Source organism: Nelusetta ayraudi, unplaced genomic scaffold (genome assembly GCF_046127955.1).
Source record: "Nelusetta ayraudi isolate G7.1 ecotype Tasmania unplaced genomic scaffold, CSIRO-AGI_Nayr_v1 ptg000169l, whole genome shotgun sequence".
Taxonomy (NCBI): domain Eukaryota; kingdom Metazoa; phylum Chordata; class Actinopteri; order Tetraodontiformes; family Monacanthidae; genus Nelusetta; species Nelusetta ayraudi.
Genome location: NW_027466219.1, coordinates 807,625 through 835,136, shown reverse-complemented (window position 1 = coordinate 835,136; position 27,512 = coordinate 807,625). Strand labels below are relative to the sequence as shown.

Below are 27,512 nucleotides of genomic sequence, written 5' to 3'. Positions count from 1 at the left end.
AATCGCCCTAAAGAAAAAAAATAATAAACGTGACGCGACGTTAGCATTCGTGCGTACAATTCTTTTTTGCATAACATGGAGCATGGCAAGCAAGCACACAAGCGAGGGACAGCAAGTCATTTAGGACATCCAATAGATTAAAAAAAAAAATGCATGAAATAAAAATGATTATCAGTTGTGTTGGGACACAGCAGCTGTTGCCAAACATAGCCACAAGGAGGCAGGAATGAGCACAGTGAGCTCTGACTTGAAACTGTGTGCACACCAAATTCGATTCTGTCCTCGGAAAGGTATTTCCCCATTTGTTGCGAGCAACACGCCCTCTAGTGGTACAGTGTCGTGTCACAGACACGCCCCCTGCTGCACGACAACGCAGCTTAAAGGGGGGGTGGGGTGGGGGGTGGGTGGGAATGGGCACCATGATGTGGAATGACGACAGGAAAGAGGAGAAACCAGCAGATAAAAAATACCAACAAAAATAAACCTTGCAACTATAGTGAGTGAAACACTGTACCAGACATGTATAGAACACACTTTTTCAAAACCGTATAAATATAATCCACAAAAAAAAGAAATAAATCTATGACTTAAGGCAGGGTGGCAAAAATACTGCACATCCCTCTTCAGACGCCCCCCAACTCCTGTTTCTCCTCTTCAGCTGAAAGGTGTGTGTGAGTGTAAGGCTTTGTAAAAACACCACCGCTGCCGCTGCCGCTTCTTCTTCTTATTCTCTGGTTACAAAACCCAAAAAGGATCTTTCTCCTTTGGCTCCGAGCCGGCTGCTGCTGTTGCTGCTGCTGCTGCTGTTGTGTGGTTTACCAGTAAGGCAGAGGTGTGTCACATACAAACAGTACAGATAACAGGCAAATTCATGCACGCACTCGCGCTCATGCACGCACACTCACACGCACATCTGAAGGGCGGAGGAGCCCCTGGACTTGGCCAGACGACGGAGTGGACGTAAAAGTTTCCCACAAACGTTTACAAATAAGAGAGACAGGTAGAAAAGAAAAATACACGAGGACGAGGAATAAAAAAATAATCAAAATATGAGGACAGGTTGGAACAGGACAGTTCCAGAAGCGTCTCCTCCCCAGCTGGTTCCTTTATCTTTGTTCGGTTTCAAGTTTGACGGGAGGGACGAAGACGGGGACGACACAGAAAACCGAAATTGATGGGACCAAAAAGTATGAAAGAAACGAGACTGCTGTACCTAAAGGGTCGTCCACTCAGGCTGCAGGCCCTGGAAATGCACACGGTGAACTTGGCGAGGAGGAGGTGAATTGTTTGTCTCCTGCTCGTAAAAGAAAAAAAAAAAAAAAAAAAAAATCAAATCAAATCAAATCAAAAAAATCCTCCGTCCTCGAGACGTAAGGTCGTTGGATCCGACGCTCACACCGAGGTCTCCGGCCCCGGAGCGTAGTAGGCGAAGCCAGCCCCCGACAGCCGCAGCATGCAGGGGCTGAGCGAGCGCAAGTCGCCGCCTCCCGCCTCGGCCAGGTGGGCCAGGAGTTTGTGTGGGAGGGGGTCGGACCTGCCGAGCGACAGCATCTCCACGGCGCCCAGGTGGAGGTGGGAGGAGTCGGCGCTCGTCCCTTTGTAGGACAGGCCGCCACCGCCGCCGCCGCCAGGGGAGAGCGGAGGCAACTCGGCCACGCCGTCCAGCGACTCCACCTCCTGCCGAGAGACGGTTGGGACAGTCAAGGCACCGGTACGGCAGAGTCATCACAGAGGACATGAGGCAGTCGGGTCAGAGACACACAGGGAGGTGGCATGCAAGAGACGACTTTCACAAGAGGGTTGGATTGTAATACCTAGGCCGCATTGTATTTTATCTGCTTCCAGTCTATCCTGGAACTTCCAAGTCATTAGAAAAGTAGAGCATTTTCCCTTTGGCTTCGTTTTTTCAGAATCTGTGTGCTGAAAAACACAGTTCTGGAAATCCCCACCCCCTTGTGATGTCACAAAGGGCCCTGAGATCACTTCGAAGTTTGTGCCAACTTTGTCTGCTTCCAAAAATTTGCAGTGAGATTTTTCAATTTCACTCTCTGCATGACTCTGCATCATTTTATGTGTATACACATATATATGCACACACTCATATATATATATATATATGGACATAAAATAAATTAATTCAAAATTGTAAACTGTCTGAAAATTGTCGACTCATTGCAAAGCAGGAACCCCCTGAAAAATCCCTCAGGTGTTGAAGGTCCAGTGTGTAAAATTTGGCTTGGTTGAAGATTTTTATATAAGAAGAATATACCAATGGCAAGGCTCTTGCTCCTAATTAGCTGCCATTTTTAAGGAAGGCCGCCTGACAGTGGCCTAATTTCAAAACGCACTATTGGGCTGCCTTAAAAACAGTACACACTGGACCTTTAACAGACACTTTAAATTGAAAAACAAAATCCACACATGCTGTTCCCCCTTCCAACAGCAGGGGTCACAGGAACACAGGAACAAAATGACACTGCCCCTGTGGGCCCTTTTCTCCTGATGCCAGAGACACTGAAACGTATCAGGTGGCCTCACACGATGGCAAATCAACCAATCTGAAGTAGTCTGGGCTTCGAATGAATGGCTTTGCACCCTGATCGAGAGAATTCTCTTCCCGCCTGACAAGCACAGCACACATTAGCAGGAGCTCAGCAGAGGTTTTCAAATGATTTTCAACTGATTCCAGAAATAAAGATTTCCCTAAACGGAAATTTGCCCTTAGATCCTTCAGAGGAGGAGCCATGCAGAGCAGAGCAGAGGCAGCGAGAATCACAGCAGCAGCATCAAGAGCTCGACTCCAGTGCAGCGTTACCATGCTGACTCCAGGACCAGCTAGGGGGCGCTACTGTTGAGCGGCGAGGCTGTGTGACATCATGAGGTCATAAGTTCTGAGCGCCGGCAGCTCCCCGTCCCCCTCGCGGTTATTATCAGGGTGGAGCGGGTCCGTCTCATCCCTCCCACCAATAGGAGGAGCCTCAGGGCTGTCAGGGGCCCCGGAAGCCCCGCCCCTCTGTGGAGGACGTTCAAGGAAAGGAGGTGATAACACAGACACTGATGGAAAAGCTTCATTTCTTGTCATGACTGATTACAGTTGAACCTGGTTCATCTTCGTTGCTCACAGTCGACCTGCTTTCTTCAGCGCATGTCAGTGTTTTATCATTTCACCGTCTCACCAAAGACTGTTTATCTTGTGAAAGGATGTTAATTAAAGCAATTTTGCCACAGACCACGCCCTAATCCCCTTCTCATGTTCACCCCCTCCTCCCTTTAGCTCTTGGCACGGAGTCAGGGTACCGTCGGAAACCTCACCCAACAAAATGGGACGCTCCTTCAAAGAGCACGTCATGAATAAATAAACAGCCTTTGATTTGAGACTAGAAGTGTGTTTTTTTTTTTTTACCCCGTGCCATCCTAAACAGCTAACGAGGCTTCAGTATAACAGCTGTTATTCATCCCATGTAAATAACAGGAGACTAATCCACTGGAATGACATGAAACTAACGTCGCTGTACTGTACTGTGTTTTTGTATTTGAGCGATGCGGCCAGTGGTTCGGGATCAAAGACAATACGTGGGGGAAATATCATATAGGCCTCTATTTGTAGCAGGCATGCTTCTGGAAAACCTTTGTTACAACACTGAGTTGGAGTCAGTGGTGACACGGTTCACTTCCTATATCAGGGGTGGGCAAACTATGGGCCAAATGCGTCCAGTTAAGCTTTTTAATCCAGCCTGGATTAAAAAAGAAAATTGTATTAATAGTAAGTAATAAAATAGCTGTATTTCATCCATTTTTCCAGTTTTTTTTTTTTTTTAATTTCAATTCACATTTAATTTAATGTTTAAACTGAATTTCAATAAAGAGCCAAATACCGTGGGACAGATATTTTGTTGCAATCCTTCTGTTCATTTTCAATTGACATTAAAGCACATGTTTTCTACATATCTCATGTTCTGATTTTTTTCTCCCATGAGGTGGGTCACCAGAACAGTCCGTCCATCTGCTCCTGCTCGGGCCCCTCTGTCAAAGTTTGCCCACCCCTGGTCTACATGGTATTTATCTTATCTGGTAGCTGAACGTGATGCTTTGTTTCATTTGGTTCATTCAAACCGACAGAGTATTTCAATTCTCAGGAAGGCTTAGACCTCTCTTTGCCCCATATGATTTCAATCACCTTACATATCTTTTGATGCCACAAACACACTTACTGATGCTTCCCCGAATGAAAGCGTGGGCCTGTGCCACAGATTAACACTAACGATAACGCTAGCAGGCAGACTTCTCAGGTGGGAAGAGAAAAGCAGAAGCCAAAGTGTGCAGCTGTTGTTACCACTGACAGCAGCAGCCATGAAGAGCGACGCTAGCGGTTAGTGTCACACCCAGCCGCCTGCAGCAGGACATGCCGGCATGCATGCAGGAAAAGGAAAAGGAAAAAAAAAGGAAAAGAAAAGAAAAGAGAGAGTCACCTCCTCTTCCCGCTCCTCTCTCCTCTGTGTCTCACGGCCAATCAGAAACTCATTCTGCTGGAGGATTGAGAAAGCATGAAGATGGTGGACGGCTCCACAGTAAGGCACGGGCGAGTGGACTGGCGGGTTCACCCCCAGCGAGTGAGGGAGGGTGAGGGGGTGATGAGAGTGAGGGTGGGGGTGGGAGGATGGTGCACAGTGACAGGACGGGGCGGCACACGCAGGAGCAGGTGGAGGTGAAGGAGGTGAGAAAGAGAGAGAGAAAGGAGGAGGGGAGGGGGAGGAGAAGATGGAGGGAGGACGGTGTGAATTTGTCCAGTAGGGTGCAGCGAAGAGGGGGGAGGAGGGGGGAGGAGGAGAGAAGAAAAGAGCATAGCAGGGAGAAATCTGTCAGACCTTACACTCATTTTTCCTTTCACGGTTAAGCTCCCTGTCACGCAGAGGTGAGGCTAAGCCACAGGGAACAGGAAGTCATTTTCCACAGGAAAAAGAAATACACACACACACACACACACACACACACACACACACACACTGAAGCCCGCAAGCTATTAGGGCGCCTAATGGCCTTCTCTGGGTGATTAATAGAGTAGAATCGACTTAGCGGCGACTCTTTTATGATTTCACACTCGCAAAAAAACATTAAGAAGGCGCCAAGTTTTGAGGGAATTTACGCCGCAGCATCGGGCCGCGTCGAGCTGCCGGCTGAAACGAGCGCCGGCTAAAGGCGCTAAAATCTATTTTTCACTTGTTTTTTTGGGGAAAAACGTGTTAATAAGTTGGTTGGTTGGTTGGTTAAAGGTTTTAGCAAAGGCTCAGCTTTGAAGGTCCCATATTATCTGCAACACGTGTCTTCAGTCAATTCTTGAACTGTGTTTGAAGTAAATGTGCGTTATGGCACACAGCCCTTTATGATGTCACAAGGGGCAGTAGTAACCGTCCTAGGTTAGTGAAACCATGTGCAAGGGAGGACAAAGCCTCAGTTACAACAGGAAGTTAAAACCTGGTGCAGGGCTATGAACAGAGGGCTAAACCAACTTTTTTGGTTGGAAAAAAAAAAAAAAAAAAAAATATGGGACCTTCATTTTTTTTTATTGAATGCAATAATATAATGTGGGAGCTTTAAAAAAAAAAAAAAAAGACAATTTGCACACACAGCTCTAAGGTTGTGAGTTAGGCCCCAGCTGCTGCTGCTGCTGCTGCTGGGATCTCACCTGTGCACGTTCAGTGGCTGTGGGACAGACGGCCCTGCAGAGGACCTTCTTGATGACATCGGGCAGCAGGCTAATGGTGATGAGCAGGATGATGCTGAGCCAGGCCGGACCGCTGGACAGCATCTGCATGAAGACGTAGTACATCCTCTGGTAGTTGAGGAAGGGCCTGAAGCAGCAGCAGAAGAAGAAGAAGAAGGAGAAGAAGAAGAAGGAGAAGGAGAAGGAGAAGGAGAAGAAGAAGAAGAAGAAGAAGAAGAAGAAGAAGAAGGAGGAGAAGGAGAAGGAGAAGGAGAAGGAGAAGAAGAAGAAGAAGAAGAAGAAGAAGATCTCTTTAGTAAACAGAATATTCGGATGTGAACATTATGTAAAAACGAGCAGAACGTGAGGAAGGTGTTTACCAGATGATGCCTCCCCAGAGGAGGGAGAAAATAACGTAGAAAAGCAGGGAGCCCCAGATGACAAAGTGATTGATCCAGGTCCAGTGGTTTGTGTCCAAGGCGAGCTGCGACAAACACATTATGTACACAGTCAGCGGCCGGCCCGTCAGCTCGATCAATGCCTTCACCTTCGGGCTCTCGCACGGTGAGCGGCTGCGGCATTTACGGAACGCCGACATGCCGCTTAGCGCCAGAGCGGCGAGCGCAGGTACATTCAGGGACAAGGCCAGCGTCGGATTCCAGCAAACCACAAGAACCACAGGAGTTGAGTGACCTCACACACACACCTTGAGTGTTACTGTGAACACCAGCACAGTGAAGATGAGAGTCCCGAAGGTCCAGTTCCCAAACATCTGCAAGAGGAGAGCAGAGCAGGGTCAGAGCTGCCAGTGAGACACACACACACACACACACACATACATACACATACACACACACACACACACACACACACACACACACACACACACACACACACACACACACACACACACACACACACACACACACACACACACACACACACACTCACCCTCTTATTAGTGAACACATCTACGCTGCTGTGTCAGTGTATTAGGACTGTGTTGACCTATTGCATTATATGCTGAAAGGAATTCAATAAAAGCAATTGGCGACAGATGTTGATGCTTACGCTGCATTACATTGAAATATTTCAATGATTACATTTCAGTTATTAATTATTGAATTATATTTCAGTCTAGAAGCTCAGCGTTCTTATCCAGGACACATTTTTCTAATTTTTTTACCAAGTAAAGAGTGACTATTTTTCTTTATTGCTGTTTGGGTGGTGGTTTTATGTCAGCAGCATTCAATCATGGTGCATAGGGACTATCATGGAGCTAGAAATCAATGGAATTTTTAGGGAATCTTGCTGGCGTCTGAGCACAATTGAAAAAATAAAGAAAGAAAGCATCTTTGATCACGTGAGAGTCGATCTGGGATTCTGTTTTCGGGCTCGCGGGGGCGGGCCAGTTGTGGTGAGCTGCTGTTCAGACCTCCACCTGCCCGCATTCTACACTCTAAACCCGGCGGAAATCCTTGGAAAGGTTGCGCCAACATCAGGGGAGAACAGATGGCGAGAGAGTCGGGAGCGAGACGACGACGACGTGCGGAAGATGTGAGAGAGGGAGATCAAAACCTCGAAGCTGTTTACGTAACAACCACAGCTGGTTGTTGCCATCTTTTCTCTTCATCCCCGACTCCAGTGGAGTCATCGTTCATTATTCAAAAAGTGAATTTTGAATGAGTGGAGGGTGACTTGTTTACGGAAGAATTTGGAAAAATGCTAATTTTTTTTACTCAAAGAGCCGTGTAGAAAGTACAGCGACTGCCATTGCGACTGGCCAGACCATAAATATTTACTGCTCGAAAAACAAAGTCGAGAGTACGAGTTATAAATATTCCGGCTGACCAGAGTTAATTAAAGGCAGGCACAACAACAGAGGCCAGCGTCACTTCCAATACAAACCTGGAAAAGTGTGTTGCTGAGACTCTTACTAGCCATTATAATCTTGAACTTATGAACGCACTTCATTTCGTCCATGTTACTGAACGCAGCATTAGCTTCGTGCTAAAACTTGTTTTAAAACATGTTTGGAAACTGATAAAAACACGGTGAAAACAAACACTTGACAGCAGCTGATTTTACTATCCTGGGAGAGGCATCAAAGCCCTTTGTGACATCATCATCACATTTAAAGTAAAGGATTGAGTTTTCTCCTGTTCCCGGGGACTTCAGTGTGACAGTTACAAAGTCTGTTTGCTAAAACATTGGACTTTCATACCTGCATTGCAGAAAAACATATGCATGTGTAACAAAACAGCGCCACCACAATTACATGGACACACAAGTACGTACAGAAAGATGCACAAACACACTAGACAGAACGACAAACAGATGTTGGATCTACGTCTAAAGCTGTGACTTGGCAAAAAAAACAAAAAAAAACACTCACTATTAACTATCACAACAGAACACAGAGATAATGCCAGGGAGAGTCTAAGGTTTCTACTATGTCAGTGGAGTTTGTTAGGGACCCGGGGGGGAGGATGGAGCACTGGGGGACTAGACACTGAAATGGAAGTGCACCATGGATGACGTGGTGTGGTGTGGTGTGGTGTGGTGTGGTGTGAGATGAAAACTGTCCAGGCGGAAAAACCATGAAACGTTACGACAGGGACGTTAAAAAAACAAACAAACCGACAAAACAAAAAAAAACAAAGAGGAGGCATGAGAGACAGAGAGAGCAGACAGGGAGGGAGACAGGCTTACCATCTGTGTGTTGGTGGTCATAAGCTGAGAAAGAGTAAAGAGGAAGAGGAGGAGAAGAAAGGGCGCAAAATAAATAGAGAGGAAGCAGAGAGGGGGAGGAAGGGGGAGGAGAAAAGAGAATCAGGACAAAAATGAATCTCAGGATGTTCCAACTTAAAAAACAGGACCAAAGGCAATCGAAAAACAGTCGACATGGTACAAATCAACGGCACAGAGAAAAGATGCTATTGCGTTGTCGATATGGATGGAGATCCCATGTTGCGGACCGAGGTGGTGGGGGGGGGCCCGGGACAGAAACCTTAATGTTGACCTTCCCACAACAACAACAACGATCACGACGACGATGACGACTCCCGGCGTGACTCCGGCGAGGACGGACAAAGAACCGCCCGCTTACGCCAAGGCGCGGCCGCCACCGCTACCCGCGTGGAGGCTCACCTGGCCGTTGCTGGTGAAGGTGGTGTTGTCAAACAGGAAGTAGGCACCGAAGAAGAAGATGACGGCGTCGAACACACCCAGGCACGTCCAGTAGAGGAAGACGGGCCAGCGGAGGAGGGAGTTCTTTGCTATGTCTCTGCGGCGGGAAAAGTGCAGCTTTAGCTTTGAGACAATCGTACAGATAAGAATTAGCGCAGCGGGTGGACTTAAATTCTGAAATCTTAAAATTTTAGTTTATCCGACACAAAAGAGTACCAAAGTATTTGGAAAGGGGAAACAAAACTCTGAAGTCCAACATAATTAAACTGGCAAACATTAGTAACGTGTGATATTAGCCGCTGCTAGCATGCTATAAGGTTAGCCGCAGTCCACCAGTCCATCCAAGAGACGGATATCACCTTTTTGTGAGCAGCACTGAGCAGCTGGATTTCATTGTTTGAAATTTTCGAGTTCAATGCAATGTCAAGACCCTGCATGGACTCTCTCTCTCTCTCTCTCTCTCTCTCTCTCTCTCTCTCTCCATATATATATATATACATATATGTATATATACATACACACATATATATATGTATGTATATGTATATATATATGTGTATACATATATATATACATATATATACATATATATATATATATATATATATATATATATATATATATATATATATACATATACATATACATATATATACATATATATATATATATATATACATATATATATATATATACATATACATATACATATATATATATATATATATATATATATATATATATATATATATATACATATATACATATATATATGAATGTATTGTAGCCCCCCCCACCTGTAGAGGGAGGGATCCCTCTTCAGCGTTTCTATGGTGACGTGCTGCTCGACCAGGCTGTAGAGGAGGATGGGCAGTGAGGTGAAGCTGATGTTGTACAGCGTCAGATAGGCAGTGTCGTACAGAGGCTGCGGGACGGACAAAGACAAAGACCACAAAGGCAGCATCAGACATCTGGACACCAAACAGTGTTAGGAAAAAATAATAATAATGATGGCAATGACAAAAGAAAGTCTAACACACAAGCAGATTTCAAGTGCGCTGGTATTTTCTATTGAGTATCAAAAGCAGGGATAAAATTGCAGATTACTCCCATAATATCATTATGATTAATGGCAAAAAAATAATGACAATATTATTCGGGACTTTTATTGTTATACTATTAATGAACAAATATATGTATTTATATATATATGTGTATTTATATACATATATAGCTCATAGAATGACTCAAGCTCCTACCTGCTGGGAGAAGCCGCAGAAGAACTGATAGAGGAACTGAGGGAAGATGAAGCAGACATTCTGGCAAAGCATGAAGAGAGAGAAAGAAAAAAAAAAGGAAAACAGAAACACCGTGAGTGAAGGTCTGTGACAAGTGCGTGTAAAGAGATTTGCAGAGTCTAAAAATGCTGCGATCCACACATTTCACGCGCAGATATTGAGCTTTAAGAGAGGAGTGGGCTGCGCCGAGCTGGCCTGCCAAAAGAATGAGGGGAAAAAAGAGAAGGCGAGAATCAGTTGGCAGGGCGCTGCTCGCCGAGGGAGCCGCCCACGCTGATCGTCGCGGCCGTGAATCCGGGAGAGGATGTTGCGCCGGTCGGATTCACCAATCCAGTAATCTATCTCCCCAGCTGTAGCGTCTCGCTGGGAATGACGCTAAAGTGATTAGAATGTGCGCGTCGGTGCCCCTACCTTGTAGAAGAAGTACTGCACCAGCTCGGCGATGCGGATGTAGTAGTAGTGGCCGTGGACCAGCAGCATCTTCTTCAGGTGCTTGAACTTGGGGATGGCGTAGTCGCTGTTCCTCGCCGCCTGGCGGCCCTCCTTACCCATGATGCCTTGGGAGAGGAAGAAAGGAATCATTGGCGATGCGGCCCAGTGTAGGATGCGGCGGGAAATCCCGGGCACCAACTGAAGAATATGAGTAATGTTAGCTTTTTTTTTTAATTTATTAAACTGAGCTCACCGATGCCCACGTGTGCTTCCAAGATCATGCTAACGTCGTTAGCGCCATCGCCCACAGCGAGGGTGATGGGATGCTCCTTGGACGCTTTTATCAGCTTCACAATCTGCAGAGAGAAAAGGAAGTTCATTTGGTACCACTGTTTGCTACACCACCACCACCACTACCACTACTGATACTACTACTGATACTACTACTACTGATACTGATACTACTACTACTACTACTACTACTTCTGATACTAGTACTACTACTACTACTAATACTAACAATAATAATAATAATGATTTAATTAATAATAACAATGCATGCGTGCAATAACATGGTGGTGCAATAGTTAACGCTGCCGCCTCACAGAAAGAAGGTTGAGGGTTCGATTCTCTTTCTGAATGGAGTTTGCATGTTCTCCCTGTGTCTGCGTGGGTTCTCTCCGGGTTCTCCGGCTTCCTCCCACAGTCCAAAAACATGCATGTGAGGTGAATTGGAAACTCTAAATTGTCCATAGGTGTGTTTGTGAATGATTGTCTGTCTTTGTTTGTCTCTATGTGGCTCTGCGATGATCTGGCTACTTGTCCAAGGTGTCACCCTGCCTTCGCCCTATGACAGCTGGCAGAGGCTGCAGCAACCCTGGGGTTCAGGAAGTAGCAGGTATTGAAAATGGATGGATGGATAATAATAATAATGAGCGCCGTCCTCCCACCTGAGCTTTCTGCAGCGGTGCCATGCGGCAGCACAGCACGGCGCTACAGTTGCGGCAGATATCCAGGAAGATGTCTTTGTAGTTTCCGGGCCCCGCCCCCTCCTGGCTGGGCTTCAGTACTGCGGACAGTGTGGCCCCGTCGATGATGAGGCCGAAATCCAGGCAGTCGACTGACAAGCTGCGACAAAGACGTAACTGATCAGCTCACGGCGATTAAAGCATCAGCCTCCTGCAAGGAGCTTCCCGCTAAAAACTGACGCTAGCTCACTGGAACTGATTCCTGAGCCCTTTGTGACATCACACAGGGCTGGTTTCCAGAACAGATCAGGTTTTGCAGTCTAGGAAAAAAAAAAATGTCTCTACTGGTGTTCACTGACAGGCTTGGAGATACTGTACGTTGTTGTTTAGAGAATTCTGATTATTATGGGATGTTCAGCATGTGTTAAGTTTTTCATTACTCAGGAGACCAATAAGTGGCATCTGAAAGTGCTTTATGTGCAAAACACGTACCATACTAAAGTATATTTTTGAGGTATGTTGCCTAAGTATTTTTAAAGTTAAGAACAATGTTCCTCAAACCAGCCTAGTCCACTAAATGTTGTGTCAAAACCCCTTTCGTACATCAGAGATGTACGTTTTTTTTTGTTTGTTTTTTTGACAATGAGAATTTTTCATTTTCATTGCAGAGACCAAAAGACTTTCAATAGTTTCCCCCTAACTTGTTTTAAGAGAATTAATGAATTCAAGCAACCATTAGAATTACATATACAAATGAAATATTCATTATTACCAATACATGAGTAGTAATTTCAATAACAATTTCAACCCATTTTTCCTCGACATTGAATTCATCGTTAAACCAGCAGGGTTTGGTTACTGGAGCCCTGCGACGACCGGTAGACTGGACCGCTGCTCTGCTGCGTCCTACCCCGATATGGAGCGCTGCCTGATGACGGTCCTGTTGAGCTCGAACAGCACGTCGTGCAGGCTCTGCTCCTCCGTGCGCTTCTTGGTCAGCTCCAGGATCTGCGTACTGCGGCGGAACAGCTTGCTGGCGTAGCAGGTGGCCGCCGCCGTCTCCATCTTGTCGCCCGTCAGGACCCAAACCTTGATGCCGGCCTTGTGCAGCGACTCGATGGTGTCGGCCGCTTTCTCCTGCAGCCTGCCGGGTCGATAGGTCGCGGGGTCAATAAGCGCATCGGCCTCCCAGCAGGTGAGGGCATCCGTCACGACTGTAATTAATCAATTACCGACTGGTGATGAGTTATCAGCGCCGTCACCAGTTTATCTACCGGCTGAGTTAAACTGTCGCGGCTGCCGGATCGATGGGTCAAGAAAAACTAGCGGTTTTGCAGGTCGATGCTTGAATCTTGATGAAGGCAAACGCATCTCATCTTCTAGCAGAGCGGAAAATTAACAGAGGAAACCGTCTGACGTGCGGCCGAGAGAGTCGGTTATTAGCCGGAAGCCTGACTCCCAAACCCACGACTTCGCAGCTCACTGATCCCCATCAGTCCATCAGCTGCCGGATTTATCGATTTAATTCTGCGCCCGGACCCACCTGTCCTCCACCGCCGTAGCTCCCAGGAGAACAAACTCCCTCTCGATGACGTCATAGGCCTGCGCCAGCCGCTGCTCCCTGTCCTGCAGGGCCAGCTTGGCTTCGGTCAGGTGGTGACACGCCTCCTCGTACTCGGAGTGGGAGAGCCTGCGGTAGGCCACGCACAGCGTCCGCAGCCCCTCCTGCACCACAGGGGAGAGGGAAGTTTTTATCAAGTCGCGTGGAATCTATGTCGGCTGAACGATCCTGCAGCAAATTGTCCCAGGTTTCTGGAGTTGAACGGACAAAGACTTTTCTCAAAGTCCTGACTGAACGGTTTGGCTCTTTAAGGTGCTGACTGCCCCACTTTGCCTCGGCGGCCGTCGCTAAATTTGTCCCGCACTTGGTGCCGGGCCAAAACGGAACCGTTGTGGCCCATAAAGCCGAAGCAATGAGCTGCAGGGACGAGCTGAGAACTGCAGAGTTGTGTTATAATTATCTACGCATTAAAAAAGCAAAAAAAAACAAAAAACCAATCGACCTCTTTGGCATCAGTCAGCCAGCTATTAGGAGAGAGAACGGCAGCGAGGTTGGACTCGCCGTCTGAATCTCCGCTCGGTGCGGCTTCAAGTGTAAAGTTTATTCTTGGCAAAGAGCATCGTGGGTCAGCAAACCTTTTATTTTTATTTGGTCTGTAAAACTCTTGGAGTTGATGACATGGATTAAATGTAAAAGCTACCCAAGCACAGTTTGAAAATAAATAAATAATAATTATAAATGAATAAATAAATAAATAATAAAAATAAATGAATGAATGAATGAATGAATGAATGAATGAATGAATACATACATACATACATACATACAAAGTCAACAGAAATGAATCTACTTTGTCTCCACACTCACCACAGCGTTCTGCTCCACCCGGGCCTTCACCTGCTCCACCTTCCCAGACACCACCCGGGGGAAGATGGACGAGTCGGCCCCCTTACAGAACAGCAGGTAGTCTCCTGAGCGAAGACAAAACAGACAAACAAAACCCCCCGTCAGACTGATCCAGTGACTTTGGTTGGATGTGACAGTGCGTGTTGCACGTTCACCCATCACACCTGCACTGGACCTGACGATGACACTCATTCTCCTGCGGACGGAGTCAAAGTTCAGCACGTGGAGCAGCTCGAACCTGCGGGAGAGACAGTCATGGTTGTCAACGCTGATTGAAGATTGAGTGTTGGAATATTTGCATGTGTTAAAGGTGAGTTTAATGGCTTCTGCATGCTGTTTTTTTTTGTTTTTTTTACGCCAATTTGTTTCTTGCTCTCCAGCAAGGCATCGCCATTTTTTCTGGACTGTAGTTCAAATTTCTCTCTCCTCAGCCTCACTGTGGCAAAAATGTACAACTTTGCCGGATTGGTTTTATGCTGCTTTTTCATTTAGATTTAAAAAGTGTGATCCTGTTCGTGGCTTCTTCAGTCTTGGCCCCTCCCCTCTCTCCTCACGCTTCTTTAAATAGCTCACTATTGACAGGCTGCTGCTGAGAATGATGAACAGAGTGTTCGCTTCCACGAAGGCTTCCTCCAGACTGCAGCTTTAGCTCGGTTGCCCGCCAAAAAAACACATCCTCAGATATAATCAGTATTTCAGATCCCACATCCATTCCTCAAACCTTTTCATAGCGTTTTGAAACAGAAAAATCGTCGAGTCGTCGCAACAACCAACCTCTCGATCTCGTCGTCCTTGTTGAGGATCTCCATGTGGTTGTCTTTCAGCCTCAGGTAGGTGTAACCCAACCTGGTGAGGGGAAGGAAAGAGGGATTCATCAACACCTGAGGTGTTTCTATGCACCTGCAGGTGTGACCTGGGAGCTGCGTCTCACATCTGGAAGAGCGATGTGTGAGATCTTGAACCACTACAATAATGTACAATGTGACTTTATCTTATCCTGTCCTGAAAAGATTCTGTGCTGCATCTCTTCAGAATATGTTTTTTTAAAGGGATTCTTTCAGAAATTCAGTGAGTCCATTCTGGGAAAGATCCCACGGAAAACACTTCAAGTTGGAAACATGTTGCACCTGTGACTTTTCTATTTTTCGCTTTCTGAACACAGACTGGTTTGCAGATGTTAATTAGACTGGATGATTTTTAAGATCTCAGGAATGAAACTCACTAATGAGTTTTTTTCATTTTATTTAAACTGAAAACCTCTTGTATTTGCTCTTTATGAGTACCAGACACATTAAATATTGAGCAGAATCTTAATGATACAGTGGGCTTAATCTTAGCACACTGCCTTCTAATGCTGAACAGAGCACATCTGGACCACAGCATCATCTGTCTGAGTACATTCAGCATGAAGATGAGAAAGAAATTGAATTTTTTTTTCTTTAATTCTCACTGGTACAAGCCTTTGCCAGTCTGGCTGTAATGAGAATCTGCGAGCAGGAGCGGACACGACAGCGGTGGAATACGCCGACCCTCTCGTGTGAACAGACCTTCAACCCTTCACAAGTTAAACATAATGAGCTGCGGCGTGAGAGCCAGCGTATTCACCTCTTCATCCCCTCCACTAGCGCCACCTCATCCGGCGAGGAGGAGATGTAGAAGGAGGTGGGCCGGCCCTGGTGGATGCCCCTCTTGATGCCGTCCACCGTCTCCTCCTCCTTCACCTGCACCGTGTGGCAGAGGCACAGTGCCCGGAAGAACAGATCCTCGTGCTCCTGCGCAAACGCCAAGATTGGTGAAAAATAAGATAAAAGAAAAGAAAAAGAGAAAAAAAAAAATACAAATTCCACAAGATTTTTGGCACAAGGACGTCATTTCCCGCTGCTGTCCGGTCCACTGCTGCAGCACTTTTTGAAGTGCAGCTCCCAGAATAAAGCAGCAGTAACCCGAAAGTTTCATGCACATTAACTTTCTGGCGAGCGGCGCCCCCGCCCCCCACTCACCACCCCTCCCACCACCACCACCAGCAGCGCTCAACGCTGACTACACACTTTTACGTCTATTAATCTAAACAAATCACTGTTGCCGCCGCCAGAAGAGCGTGGCTCATCACTTTTCTGGGTGCCAGAGGACTCTCCCTCTCTCTCTCTCTCTCTCTCCATCTCTCACACACTCTCTCCCGAGCGAATGCGTAGGAGTTGCGCAAGAAAAATGAGGAAAATGAGGCGGGAATTTGTTTGCAGACGTTAAAAAGTCATCCTGGCCGAGAGCGCTGCGCGTTTAATCCGCGAGCGTGGCTCAGCCGGAGCTCCGCTTCTCTATTCACCCTGGCAGCAGCAGTTTGGGGAGCCAAGAGTCTATTCAGACCGGATTTGGGAACGGGGTTTACACGCACACACGCGCGCGCTTACTCTTCTGTATCCTCCAGGTGAGGAATCAATCATGTCGATACTGGAGGCGGCGCTGAGGATTTGGCCGTTGCAGATGGCGTGCGGGATGTAGACGTTGCCGTCCACGCAGCACTCGATAAACTCCATGTTGTTCTCCGTCAGCGTGCCGGTCTTATCTGTGAACACGTACTCCACCTGGAAGGTAGGAGGGAGAGGAGGGTGAGGACGCGTCCAAAGGCTGGTTGAATTGCGCGCGCAGGCGCCTCTAACCTGGCCCAGCTCCTCGTTCAGGTCGGAGGTGTTGACCTGAGCGCCCTCCCCCAGCTCCTCGTCGAACATCTCCTCGTCCCACATGATGAAATAGGAGCCGAGGAACTTCTGCATCTCCACCGTCACGTACATGGACACTGGGATGATGTAGTTGAACAAGACCATGAAGGCCAAGAAGTCGGTGAACGCTCGGATCACCTGCGGGAGGAGCGGAGGTGGAAGAGGAGGAGGAGGAGGAGAAGGAGGTGGAGGAGGAGCACAGAGCATAAAACTTGGGGGAGTTTCTCAGGAGTTCATCAAGGTTGTGTCTGCTAAATGTCCCATGTAATGGCCGCACTCATCCTGGATGCCGGTGGAGCCGTCGCAATTGATTAGTCATCTGAAAAGAGTATATTGAGCCCGCTGTTTTTAGCAGGTAGAAAACTGACAGGACCTACGACTGACGTCTCGCCGGAGCTTTTAGATGTTTGGAAGGGAACAAAGACCAGGTGAAAAGGTCGTTGCAGAGGGTTGAGCAAACACTGTTCATACTTTTGCTCCATTTTTTTTCTTTTATATAAAAGGCAACACAGTCAACGGACCTTCTCCCATCTCCCTCAGAGATACCAGGATAATCATCCTGGTGTGAAGAAGCCAGAAGAATGTCCGTTGAAACTGTCAGGTATTTAAAAAAACAACAACATATATTTATTTCCTCATGAAAAAGTAAATGGAGAAAAGTATTGAGAACATAAAATGTAAGTTTAACCTCCATGCTATAAATACTGTATGTGGCCATGGGTTGTGTCATCAGTGCCCTTTGTGGCATCACAATGGGACAATTGCTAAAAGCAAAAAAAGAGGTGAAGGATGGAAGGTTTGAGACATCGATTTTTCTGATTATTGTTCAACAAAGGGACTTTTTTCCTAACATGACCTTTAAAATCAAGGGTTCGTTCACTGACCACGTGGCGCTGGCGCTCGTTCTCCGTCCTGTGGTTGTACCAGGGCTCGTCCCGGTCCGGCGACCACTGCCAGGCGTACTTGAGGACGGTGTTGATCACGGCTTTGCTGATCAGGATGCACAGATACACAATGAGGAAGGCGTTCATGGACCTGCAGGGGAAGCGGCGAGGTGAGGATGAAGCGTCCTGGTTCACAAGTTCATGAAAATGCTGTGAGAGTCATCGTACTTCTCCACAGCAGAGCGCTTCTGAGATTTGGACTGATAATTTAGAGCCATCTTGGTCTCCATGCCGGTGTAGACCGCGACAGCTGAAGGGAAGGAGCGAGACGGAAAGGGTCACCAAGAGGTTCTAAAGCAAAACAAAACCAAACTGGGTGGCTCCACACTGTTCCTACCATAAATATGTTGCGTGTTCTTCAGCGTGGCTCCTCTGAGGAGCAAGTTCTCCGCCCCGAGCGGCCTGCCAGGACGAAACAGGAGACTTTAAAACCACCTTTTAAGACGTTCCACCCAATTTGATCCAACTACATTTAAAAGTAAAAAAAAAAAAAAAAAAGAGACGTGCACCCACCGAGCCACCGGCTCTTCGTTGTCCTTGTAAATGTTAATACGTCCGACGAATCTGCGGCGGGGAGAAGGAGAGGTGACGTGGAGGATTAATTCAGGAGGGGGCGAGATACAGATATGTATGCATCAGTGGCGGCGGCGCCGCGCTCACTTGTAGAGGTCAGGCTGAGGTTGTTCACATTCAATGGTGGCGTGTAGCGAGTCCACCTCCTGCTCCGTTCGAAAGGCCATGGTATCTGGTACAGCATAATAGGTCTGGGAAGAGGAGGGCGAAGAAGAGGGGGGGACAAAGTGAGGAAAATGTCACTGCCGGCCGGTAATGAGAGCCAAGCCTCGTCTGACGGCACCGCCGCCGCCTCCCCGCTGACTGTTTGAAGGAGCGAGAGAGCAGACGGCATGCTGGGAAGGCGAGCACGTCGGGTGGTCACCTCGGAGACTGTGTGTGTGTGTGAGATTCTTCCTGTGTGTGTGGATCTTAATAAACTAAGCTGTGTTGTAATAATGTGTCATAATAATAATGATAATAATAATAATAATAATAATAATAATAATAATAATTATTATTATTATTATTATTATGCAAGGACCCTGTGTGTTACATTTAGTGCACCTAGTGGGAAAAAAGCATCATGTTGATTCAGTTTTTCATTCACATCTTTCCTCTAATGACAAAACTTCCATCTTCTAAGCTGATGAATGTTCTGGATGACCTCCACACCAATGGACTTCCTCATTATGTGAAGATAAGCACTAATAAAAGTGAACGCTAATGTGGTTACTGTTTTTAGTCAGGTGTCATTGGAATTAGTAAATATTTATTGGCTTTATTTGCTAATTATGGGAAAAGGTCATTTCGTTTTGCCAACATTTGATAATATGCTGATGATTCACTGGTAAATTTAGTGAACCAAGATGATCTATAGTTTCTGTTTTAATCAACCTTTGCCATCCCTGAACCGAGAAGTGAGAGCGTCTAAAAGAAACCTTGTGGCTGGACTCCCCGTCCAGGCTGGTGGTGGTGACGTAGCAGGTCCCGTCGGAGCGGCTGGAGGAGAGCAGGATGAGGTCACATGGGAAGGTCTCGTCCTCCCTCACCACCACGATATCCCCCACCTGGCAGCAGACGGAGGGGGGACGGAAGACACACACGCACAGACAAAGACACACAAACATCAATAATTCACAGTGGGCGTTTCCCATGAGTAAGGAGACAAAGGGATGCTCGGCCCCTCGCCGTCCTGCCTCCACCAAACCCAACCAAACCCAAACCCCCACCTCCTCCTCCGCCGCAGCCACCTATTTTTTTTCAAGGGATTGAGAAGTTGCATAACAGATTATGCGAGCGGAGAGAGGCTTAAGCTCCGATAAATCCCATCTCCACGGTGACCGTACACATGACACACGGCCTCTGATTTCGCATGATTAATATATTCATCATTATTCCTGTTCCCACTCTAATCCCCCCCGTTTGATCTGCGGCTGCGAGAGCCTAACCTCAGCTGGCAGAGCGCTCCGAGACACACTCACACCCAGGCGGAGCCAGGGAGCGAAGGGAGGGGAGGTGGCGAGGAGGGAGAGGAGGAAGGAGGGAGAGGTGGAGGAAGAGTCGCTGTGAGGACAGGAGGAGAGTTTTGCCTGCGTGCGAGTGGAAAATACGCACTTGACACCGTCTGCAGAACTCTTGGCCGCGTAGACGCAGCTCAACAATTCTGAGGAGACTCTTGATGCTTCACACCATCTCTTGACGGGAGCGGCAGACAACAGAGAGCAGATGTACCTGCATCCATGATGAGCTGGACGCGTTTCTGCTGTCAGAACACCAGCTACTAAATTATTATCTTTTTGTTTATTTTTTTTGTTTTATTTACTTCATCCTTGCACAAATTCTGCCTTTAATCAAAATAACTGCGAGACAACACGCAGTTTTCAGACTTAACAGTTTTGTTTTTTTTTGTAATTTAGTAATTTTTTAATACCATGTCATGTGGATTCCAACCAGTCCTAAATAACACTGCAACACTGGACAACTATGACAAACTGAGGCCAGATTTACATGTTTTCTCTTTGTATTAACATTTTTCTGAAAACCTGAGCTGCCGACAGTTTAGAGTTTACATAACAGGAGAGATTAAAAAAGATTAAAAGAATCTTCCAGTCCCTCAAATGGATAATATTGTTTTAGTCTGTGTATACAGAGCTTTGATGCCTTGGCACTTGCACCCGGCTTTTTTTTTTTTTTGTCTGTTTGCAGTCACGTTTCATTTTGAATTCTAAAACCTTCAGCGGCATCAAACAACATCACAGGCAACAGACCTCAAACGAGTCCAAAACACAACAATGGACTGATTTTGACAAATGCTGTCTGCAGCAGTTTCAGAGTGCGTTGCAAACCATGGACCTGCGGAGCGCTGGCAGAAGACACATCGTGCTCAGTAACACAATGGCAAAAGGTTCAGACGGATGGTTAGCAGCTTTGAAGAAAAAGTTTAAATATTTGACACATTTTAGTGCTTCGTTCTTTGTTTGGCAGGTGAGAATCCAACAAGTTTACTTTTCAGGCCTGGTCCAAAGAATCAAACAAAGCAGCACTGTTGAATAAGACAACTTGTAAGGATTGTAATTAATGTATGTGCGTATTTGGTTTCTTACATTAAAATAGAAACAACACACTTTGGCTAATTAAGCGCTAAACAGGGACAAGGAAATGTTTGCACAATTTAGAATTTTAACCAATTACAAACGGATGGTAAACAGAGCACAGACCTTTGTTTTGAGACGACATAAAACACAACACATAGTTAATCTACATGTGTTGCTGTAACTGGGAGCCTGCTAGCATATGCTAAAATAAGATAGCACACTTATGCCCCAATATGGTGTTGAGGTGTCACATCACTATTAAATTAAGTTTTGGACTATTTAGAGTCATTCTTGGGCTGCGTTCAGACTGCAGGCGAATCTGATTCAAATCAGATTCCTTCTCAAATCTGATTTCTAGGGCTGACTGTCCACACTGTTTTTAACAAGTGTCCAAATGGGATCTGGCTCTGTTCAGACTGGGCCACATTATTGACCCATCTGCAATGCCACTCTCTGGTCTGGCGCATTGTGTCTTGCGTTGCGTAGAGTGACGTCACGGACAGTCAAAACCGATTGCTGTGTTTGGAGCTGTTCGGACTGAGATGCATCTGACCAAATGCGATGTGAAACTACCTCCCAAAAGTGGCTTCAATCCGTTTTGCAAAAATCTAATTTGATGTGATTTGTCACTTTTCAGACTACGAAAGAGCCATCCGCTTTCAATCTGGATTGGCTAAAAATAGGATTTTGGCTGGCAGTCTGAACAAACTGGTGCACTCAAAATACATATTCAAACACACGAAAAACACATAAGATCACACTTAAGATTCAGATTGGAATATGGCCATCAGAAAGTTTTTCCACTACCTACACCAGACGTACAGCAGCCAAAATTTTGTCAACTAATGATAAATTTTTGCAGCAAAAAGTAGCGCAAATCTAATTAGCTATGACTCACAACCCAGAGTCAAACTTCAACTGAAGGTGGCAACACTTTGTATACCTGCATGTCTGTCCCTAGTTATCAGCAAAAGAGACAAATAAATCATCTCGTGCTTCTACTGAGGAACAGAACAGTGACCCACGGTTGCATCAGAATGAGATAAGAGAACATCAAGCGACTGGTGATGACAGGAACAACCCCACTTACGAAACACATCATACACGCTTATTTTCCCAAGGAGGCGGCGGTGGGGCTTTGGCTTCTGAGGATAGAATAATTGGCGGGGATGGAAACTGGAGCGGCCAGCGAAAGGGAGCGGGAAGGAAAAAAAGTTTTGGCTGAGGCGGGCGCAGCGCGGCGCGGCAGGGCAGCGGCGGCAGGGGGGCCTCAGGTGCTGCGCAGCGCTAATGAGGCCGTTCTTACCCGTAGCTTGTGACTCTGCGTCCTCGCCACCTTCCCCTGCTGCACCACGTCCACCGGACACTCATTTATGGAGCAGTCGGCCTTGTGTCGCAGCCAGTCCTCGTAGCCCTGGAGGAGGAGGAGGAAGGGGAGGAGGAGGAGGAGGAGGAGGAGGAGGAAGAGCAGCAGGTGAAGAAGATCACACACGGCGAGGAAGGTAGAGACAGATTATAGATTGTTCTGCAGAGAGAATCGAGGCCACGGTTCAATATGGTGGGAGTGCGCGCGCGCGTATGTATGTGTGTGTGTGTTTGTTTGGGGGGGGCTGAAAGTCACGCGCTGTAATTAATTAGCATCACGCTCCCTGAGCTCGGTGACCCGCTTCCCGCATCTCCAAGTCACGCTTTAGATTGATGTCCCCCGGGCGAAGCCGCGGCTTCCTCGGCCACACCGGGCTCCATCCATCATGGACAGCGCCCCCCATCGCTCGGCCGCAGCGCCCTCCCGGGGGGAGGGGTCCCGGCGGAGGAGCCACGGTGCCAGTGATTAACAGAGGAGCCCATTCATTATCATATTTCTCACATCAGCAGACATATTCAATAGTGTGTGCCTTCGCTGGGAGAGGAATGTGTACGTATGCGCGAGGGCGGCCTGATTGGCGGAGGGGCCGGCGCTGTCGCAGTGCAACGCTTTCCCAGGAGAGCGCTTAGAAAGCTAATATTTTTTGCCCCCACTACTTTTTTAGGCCTTCGCATAATTTCATTTCTGATGTTTTAGTCTCATTTGTGCCCCAGCATAACCTCGCTGTTTTTCATTTTCAATGATTTTTAATGCTCTTAATCCGCTGTTAAGCACTTTGAAGTCATTTATTTGATGTAAAGCGCTCTATAAATAAAATCTATTATTATTATTATTACTATTATTATCAAGTCCTACCTGTTTTATGGCAGTGACGGTGATCACGAAGAAGAGAGGCAGGCCGCTGGTGACCGGGCTGGTGGGGGTGTCGATGATGAGCTGCGAAGCCAGGATGGGGAGGGGGAAGAAAGAGGAACAGGGGAGGGGAGGAGGCAGGGCAGCAGGAGGAAGAGAAGAAGAAGAAGAAGAAGGTGGAGGAGAGGATGCCAAGTAACGCAACGCATAGTTAGGAAAGTGCAGCAGGCAGAGGAAAAGCATCAGTATTGAGGAGTCAGGCAGCAGCCAGGCCACCATCTGGGAGAAATGCATTCTGGGAAACAAAAACAAACTGCATCGTTTGCACGAAATCTTTTTGGAGCCCCTTGTTGTTGTTTTTCTTTGCTTTTGCAGTTTATCCGTTCCCCTGGTTTTTTCAGAGCGCTCGCTGAAGTCTCTGCTGGAGCTGCGTGACACGTTCAGCCTCTTCCTGTGAAGCGGGTGCAGAATTTCACACCGGCTGGATGAAGCAGCATTAAGCCCCAACGCTCGGCACAGCAGCTGTGTTGCATTCTGGTCTAGTGGAGCAAACGGAGCCAAAAACCCTCTAATTTTAAGCATGAGTTGCACGATTATTTAGTGTTTGGTGCAACGTAGTGGCTCAAGAAGAAGAAAAAACCCAGACAAATCAAACGCTGCTGCTCCGCGACTCGAATTCAGACTGATAAACAAGCAAACAACCCGTCCACACTCAGAATCTCCACTTCGGCGTCAAATTTAAATTATGGTAATCTTCATCCACGTCCTCGTCACACACAGGTGAGGATTAGACGCTTAATCTCAGGTGATTAAACTTAATTTGAAGCCAAGACTGGCGGAGGTTTAAACTGTCAAACAAGAAATTGTGAAGATGTGCTTTTTACTGGTAGAGGGTTTGATTTTATTATTTATTACACATTGTGATTCCAGTAAAAAAAAAAATACATTATTAATTTTCCGATTATTAATCATGTAATTCATTTTGCTACAAAACACAATAAATATCATGGGAAATCTCTCTAGCTGCCCTGAAAGGCTCATGATGCAAAGCCGTGTGCTAGAAAAATCAAACTGGGCCACTTCAGAAAAGGTAAAAAAAAAAAAAAAAAAAAAGCACAAAAAATGATCAGGGGATTAATTTGGAACTGTCGCACTGTTTGCACTGAGCGCACAGGTGCTGGATTATTCATCCAAAGCTCGACGGCCGTGTTCCACATCTCACCTGCACCAGAAAAATGACCAGGAAGTAGAAGTTGGCGATTCTCCTGAACTGCTCAAACAGATTCTTGGGGATGAAGTTCCAGAACGTGTACTGCGGGTCAAAGAGGGAAGAGCGGCATGATAACGGTCCCCACAACCCGGCGGTCGAAACGTGGAAAGGCAATGTTTCATCATCAAAATAAATAAATGAGGGCGCGGCGGTTCACCTTGGAGGAGACGATGCGATTGTCGGGGTAACGCTGAGGGATGTAGGCCTCAGCTCCCGGCGGAGGTTCTTTATGGCCGATGTAGACCGTCCTGCTGTCCACCCAGATCTCCTCCCCCACACACTGACACACACACACACACAAAGAGAGCTATTAATAGAAACATAGGTGGTGAGGAAGGAAAAGGAGAACTGCAGGTTCAGTCACGGAGTTCAGTCCTGGTTCTGATTCAAATGAAAATTGACCGGCTCAAATATTTGATGAATTTTTTTTTCCCCAGTGTTTAATATTGCACACAGCATGATGCCGCTGATGTTTGTGTGAACAGCTTCTGTAAATCCATACTCATCTCCCGCCTCCTGTATTTCTTCATGTGTAAAAATCTTGGTTTTATCATTTTTCTTTCTCTTATAGAAAATTTCCCCATCGTGGGCTTAATAAAGGTGTTCTATTCTATCCTGTTGTGTTTTTTCAACTGCTGTCACTAACATGCTTCCACGACAACTAAGTGATGCTGATGAGCTCCTCATTACTAAGACATTTATCATGCCGTTTTTTTTCATTTCATTTATTCTTTATTTCATTCCTTATAAAAGAAAAGAAAAACAATTTGATATTAATACAAACGTTGTCTGGTCTCGAATGACAGGGAGCAGAACGAAGACTTTTTTTCAATTTTGCAGACAGAATGATTGACACTTATAGGTGCAGGAGGAACCAGCGTGTGAACATTAGGCCTTTTTCCCATTTCTAGCAGCACCAACAGTAAAAAAAAAAAAAAGAAAGACAGAAAAGAATCAATAAGTCAGTCCGACTGGCAGCTGACAATAGACTATTGGCTTGTCCCACCAATCATTAGTAACTCCATGGAAATTCATTACGTTATTGGTTTAAAGGATTTTTGTGACTGTGTTAAAGTGAATACATTGATTTGAAATGATAAAAAAGACAATCTTAACAATTCTTAAACCTGTGAAAATGTAAAATGAACAATGCATAAAAGCTTCTTAAAATGCCCCAGATTTAACTGAAGGCTACATTACGGTTCTGCACCATTTCGGTTTCTCTCTCACACACACACACACACACACACACACACACACACACACACACACACACACACACACACACACACACACACACACACATCCAGCTCATCAAACACAGGAGTGGAGTGGAGTGTGTGCTCGCCGGTGTGTGTAGGAGGGATCAACTGACTCACACACGTGTGGGTTTGTCATTTATCTTCAAACCTCTCCGCTGTAGGACGGCGACTGGCGTCAAGCCTTCCTGCACGCGCCTAAATCAACCGCAGCCTTAATGCCAGAATAATGGCGACTGTGCGCGCACACACAACACACACACACACAAACACGCACACACACACACACACTCACAAGCACCTACAGCTCCGTCTCAGTTTTCGTCTCCCATCCATATTACACATAAGTAGCTCCCTGGGGAGAAACAGAGTGCATTCTGGGAGTTTAATACAGCACATATATTATCTCCAAGGTGTCCTTTATTGCACGCTGCTGTGGGGAGAAGAAAATGAGAGAGAACCCGCAGCACCACAAGAGTGAGGGAGGCCCGCCGCAGTCAGCTGTTTGTTTTCCATCTGGCCGCCTGAGTGGGCGGAGCTAGCGCAGCCGGCCCGGCGGTGCGGAGCGGGGTGGGCGACCATTAGCGAAGGTGGGGTTCTGGGAGCGGCACTTCAGCGGAAACAGCCATTCAACTGCCCCGAATTGTCCCCAAGTGTTTTTTGGCATCGCCGCCGCCACTGACATCACGTTACCTTCCGATGTTCGGATGAAAGTTTGCGACGTTTCAATCTTAAATCCCCGCGACTGCAGCTGCGTTTCCATTACAGTTTTTCGCAAAAAAAAAAAAGCGATATTTCTAGAATTTCAACAAAGTACAATTGCAATTTGCAGGTGTTTCCATTAAATGCTGTGAACCCATAAACCATAATTCTTGTAAAATCTCATCCCACGAGATTTACGAGAATTACGTTTGCTTTTGTTTGTTTCCATTTCCAAGTCCGCTGATGTGTTAATGCGAAAGGTGTTTCCATGGCACTTTTGCGATATATCGATACGTCTGAGAAACCACCTCATGAGAGCGTAAAAACCTGTTAGCGATACTTGAGAGGTTTTTCCCAAGTATGGGTCTTTCCATTACCAGTTATTTTATTGCGATATTTAGGTTTTGCGCAATTCTAGGGGTAATGGAAACTGACGAGCAGCATCGCACCAAACCTGGAACAACGTGTTCCTAAAGGGAGAATCTGTGTGGAAGCGGCGGCGGCAGCACAGGCCGGGACTTCTGAAGTTATGCACAGTGATCAACAGGCACTCGGCAGCGGGATGGAAATAGACACTGAGCCCAGCAGAGTCGGCCAACTGGAGGCTCCTACGAAAACATTCGGGGAGGGGAGCAGGCAACATGACCCTGAGATACAGAATGGAAAAACATAGAGAGAGAGGGAGAGAGAGGGGAGAGAGAGGCAGGAAAAGAGCAGGAGGGCTTGAAGGGGCGGTGGGACTCAGAGAAGATAGAGAGCTAAAAAAGAAATGAGGGCCTCAGTGATAAGAGAAAAAAACTTCAGAGTCTCGTAATTTATCAAATGTTACAGAACAGAACAGCTGACCCCCCCCCCCCACACACACACACATTACACTCCCAACCCTGACTGCAGGAGCAGAAGCGGGTATAGAAGATGGATGGATGGCTATTACAGAGTCGTTGAATTGTGTCATAATACCGGCATAATGGAGCTAAACGTGAGAAAAGAAAAGAGGTACAACACATCAGAAGAGTGATGCTCCTCAATTTTATATCATATCTTCCACCGATCACAGAGACACAGAATGTTAGTGTGAATCACTGCATGGTGTTACCATGACGATGGAGGTCAAGCGTGTACTGTACTGTACTGTGATGTGATGTATTTTTTGGTGCTATGATGCTGATGTTTCCTTCTTCAGCCTTGCAACATCATT

General features: G+C 46.5%; 1 protein-coding gene across 6 annotated transcripts in view; it reads right to left on the bottom strand.

Moving 5' to 3' along the window:
• Positions 1-1,392: 1,392 nt before the first annotated feature.
• LOC142880630 (phospholipid-transporting ATPase IH-like) overlaps positions 1,393-27,512 on the bottom strand; it is a 36,204-nt gene continuing 10,084 nt past the window's right edge. Inside the window, exons 2-31 of one of the 6 annotated variants that reach the window (XM_076014590.1) lie at positions 24,511-24,633; positions 24,306-24,395; positions 23,087-23,167; positions 22,172-22,279; positions 19,210-19,338; positions 18,377-18,480; positions 18,230-18,280; positions 18,054-18,118; positions 17,885-17,966; positions 17,657-17,807; positions 16,713-16,910; positions 16,464-16,637; positions 15,661-15,827; positions 14,830-14,901; positions 14,220-14,293; positions 14,017-14,120; positions 13,132-13,313; positions 12,499-12,732; positions 11,571-11,748; positions 10,874-10,976; positions 10,600-10,745; positions 10,150-10,209; positions 9,688-9,815; positions 8,852-8,987; positions 8,414-8,437; positions 6,408-6,473; positions 6,082-6,185; positions 5,684-5,849; positions 2,816-3,013; positions 1,543-1,677 (exon numbers count right to left, since the gene is read on the bottom strand). In XM_076014590.1, the coding sequence (XP_075870705.1) occupies positions 2,846-3,013; positions 5,684-5,849; positions 6,082-6,185; positions 6,408-6,473; positions 8,414-8,437; positions 8,852-8,987; positions 9,688-9,815; positions 10,150-10,209; positions 10,600-10,745; positions 10,874-10,976; positions 11,571-11,748; positions 12,499-12,732; positions 13,132-13,313; positions 14,017-14,120; positions 14,220-14,293; positions 14,830-14,901; positions 15,661-15,827; positions 16,464-16,637; positions 16,713-16,910; positions 17,657-17,807; positions 17,885-17,966; positions 18,054-18,118; positions 18,230-18,280; positions 18,377-18,480; positions 19,210-19,338; positions 22,172-22,279; positions 23,087-23,167; positions 24,306-24,395; positions 24,511-24,633 (3,468 nt within the window). In that variant the 3' untranslated portion in view covers positions 1,543-1,677; positions 2,816-2,845. Of the gene's footprint in view, positions 1,678-2,815; positions 3,014-4,469; positions 4,589-5,683; positions 5,850-6,081; positions 6,186-6,407; positions 6,474-8,413; positions 8,438-8,851; positions 8,988-9,687; positions 9,816-10,149; positions 10,210-10,599; positions 10,746-10,873; positions 10,977-11,570; positions 11,749-12,498; positions 12,733-13,131; positions 13,314-14,016; positions 14,121-14,219; positions 14,294-14,829; positions 14,902-15,660; positions 15,828-16,463; positions 16,638-16,712; positions 16,911-17,656; positions 17,808-17,884; positions 17,967-18,053; positions 18,119-18,229; positions 18,281-18,376; positions 18,481-19,209; positions 19,339-22,171; positions 22,280-23,086; positions 23,168-24,305; positions 24,396-24,510; positions 24,634-27,512 lie in introns of all 6 variants that reach the window. The other 5 variants (XM_076014591.1, XM_076014586.1, XM_076014592.1 and 2 more) reach the window with 5 other exon arrangements.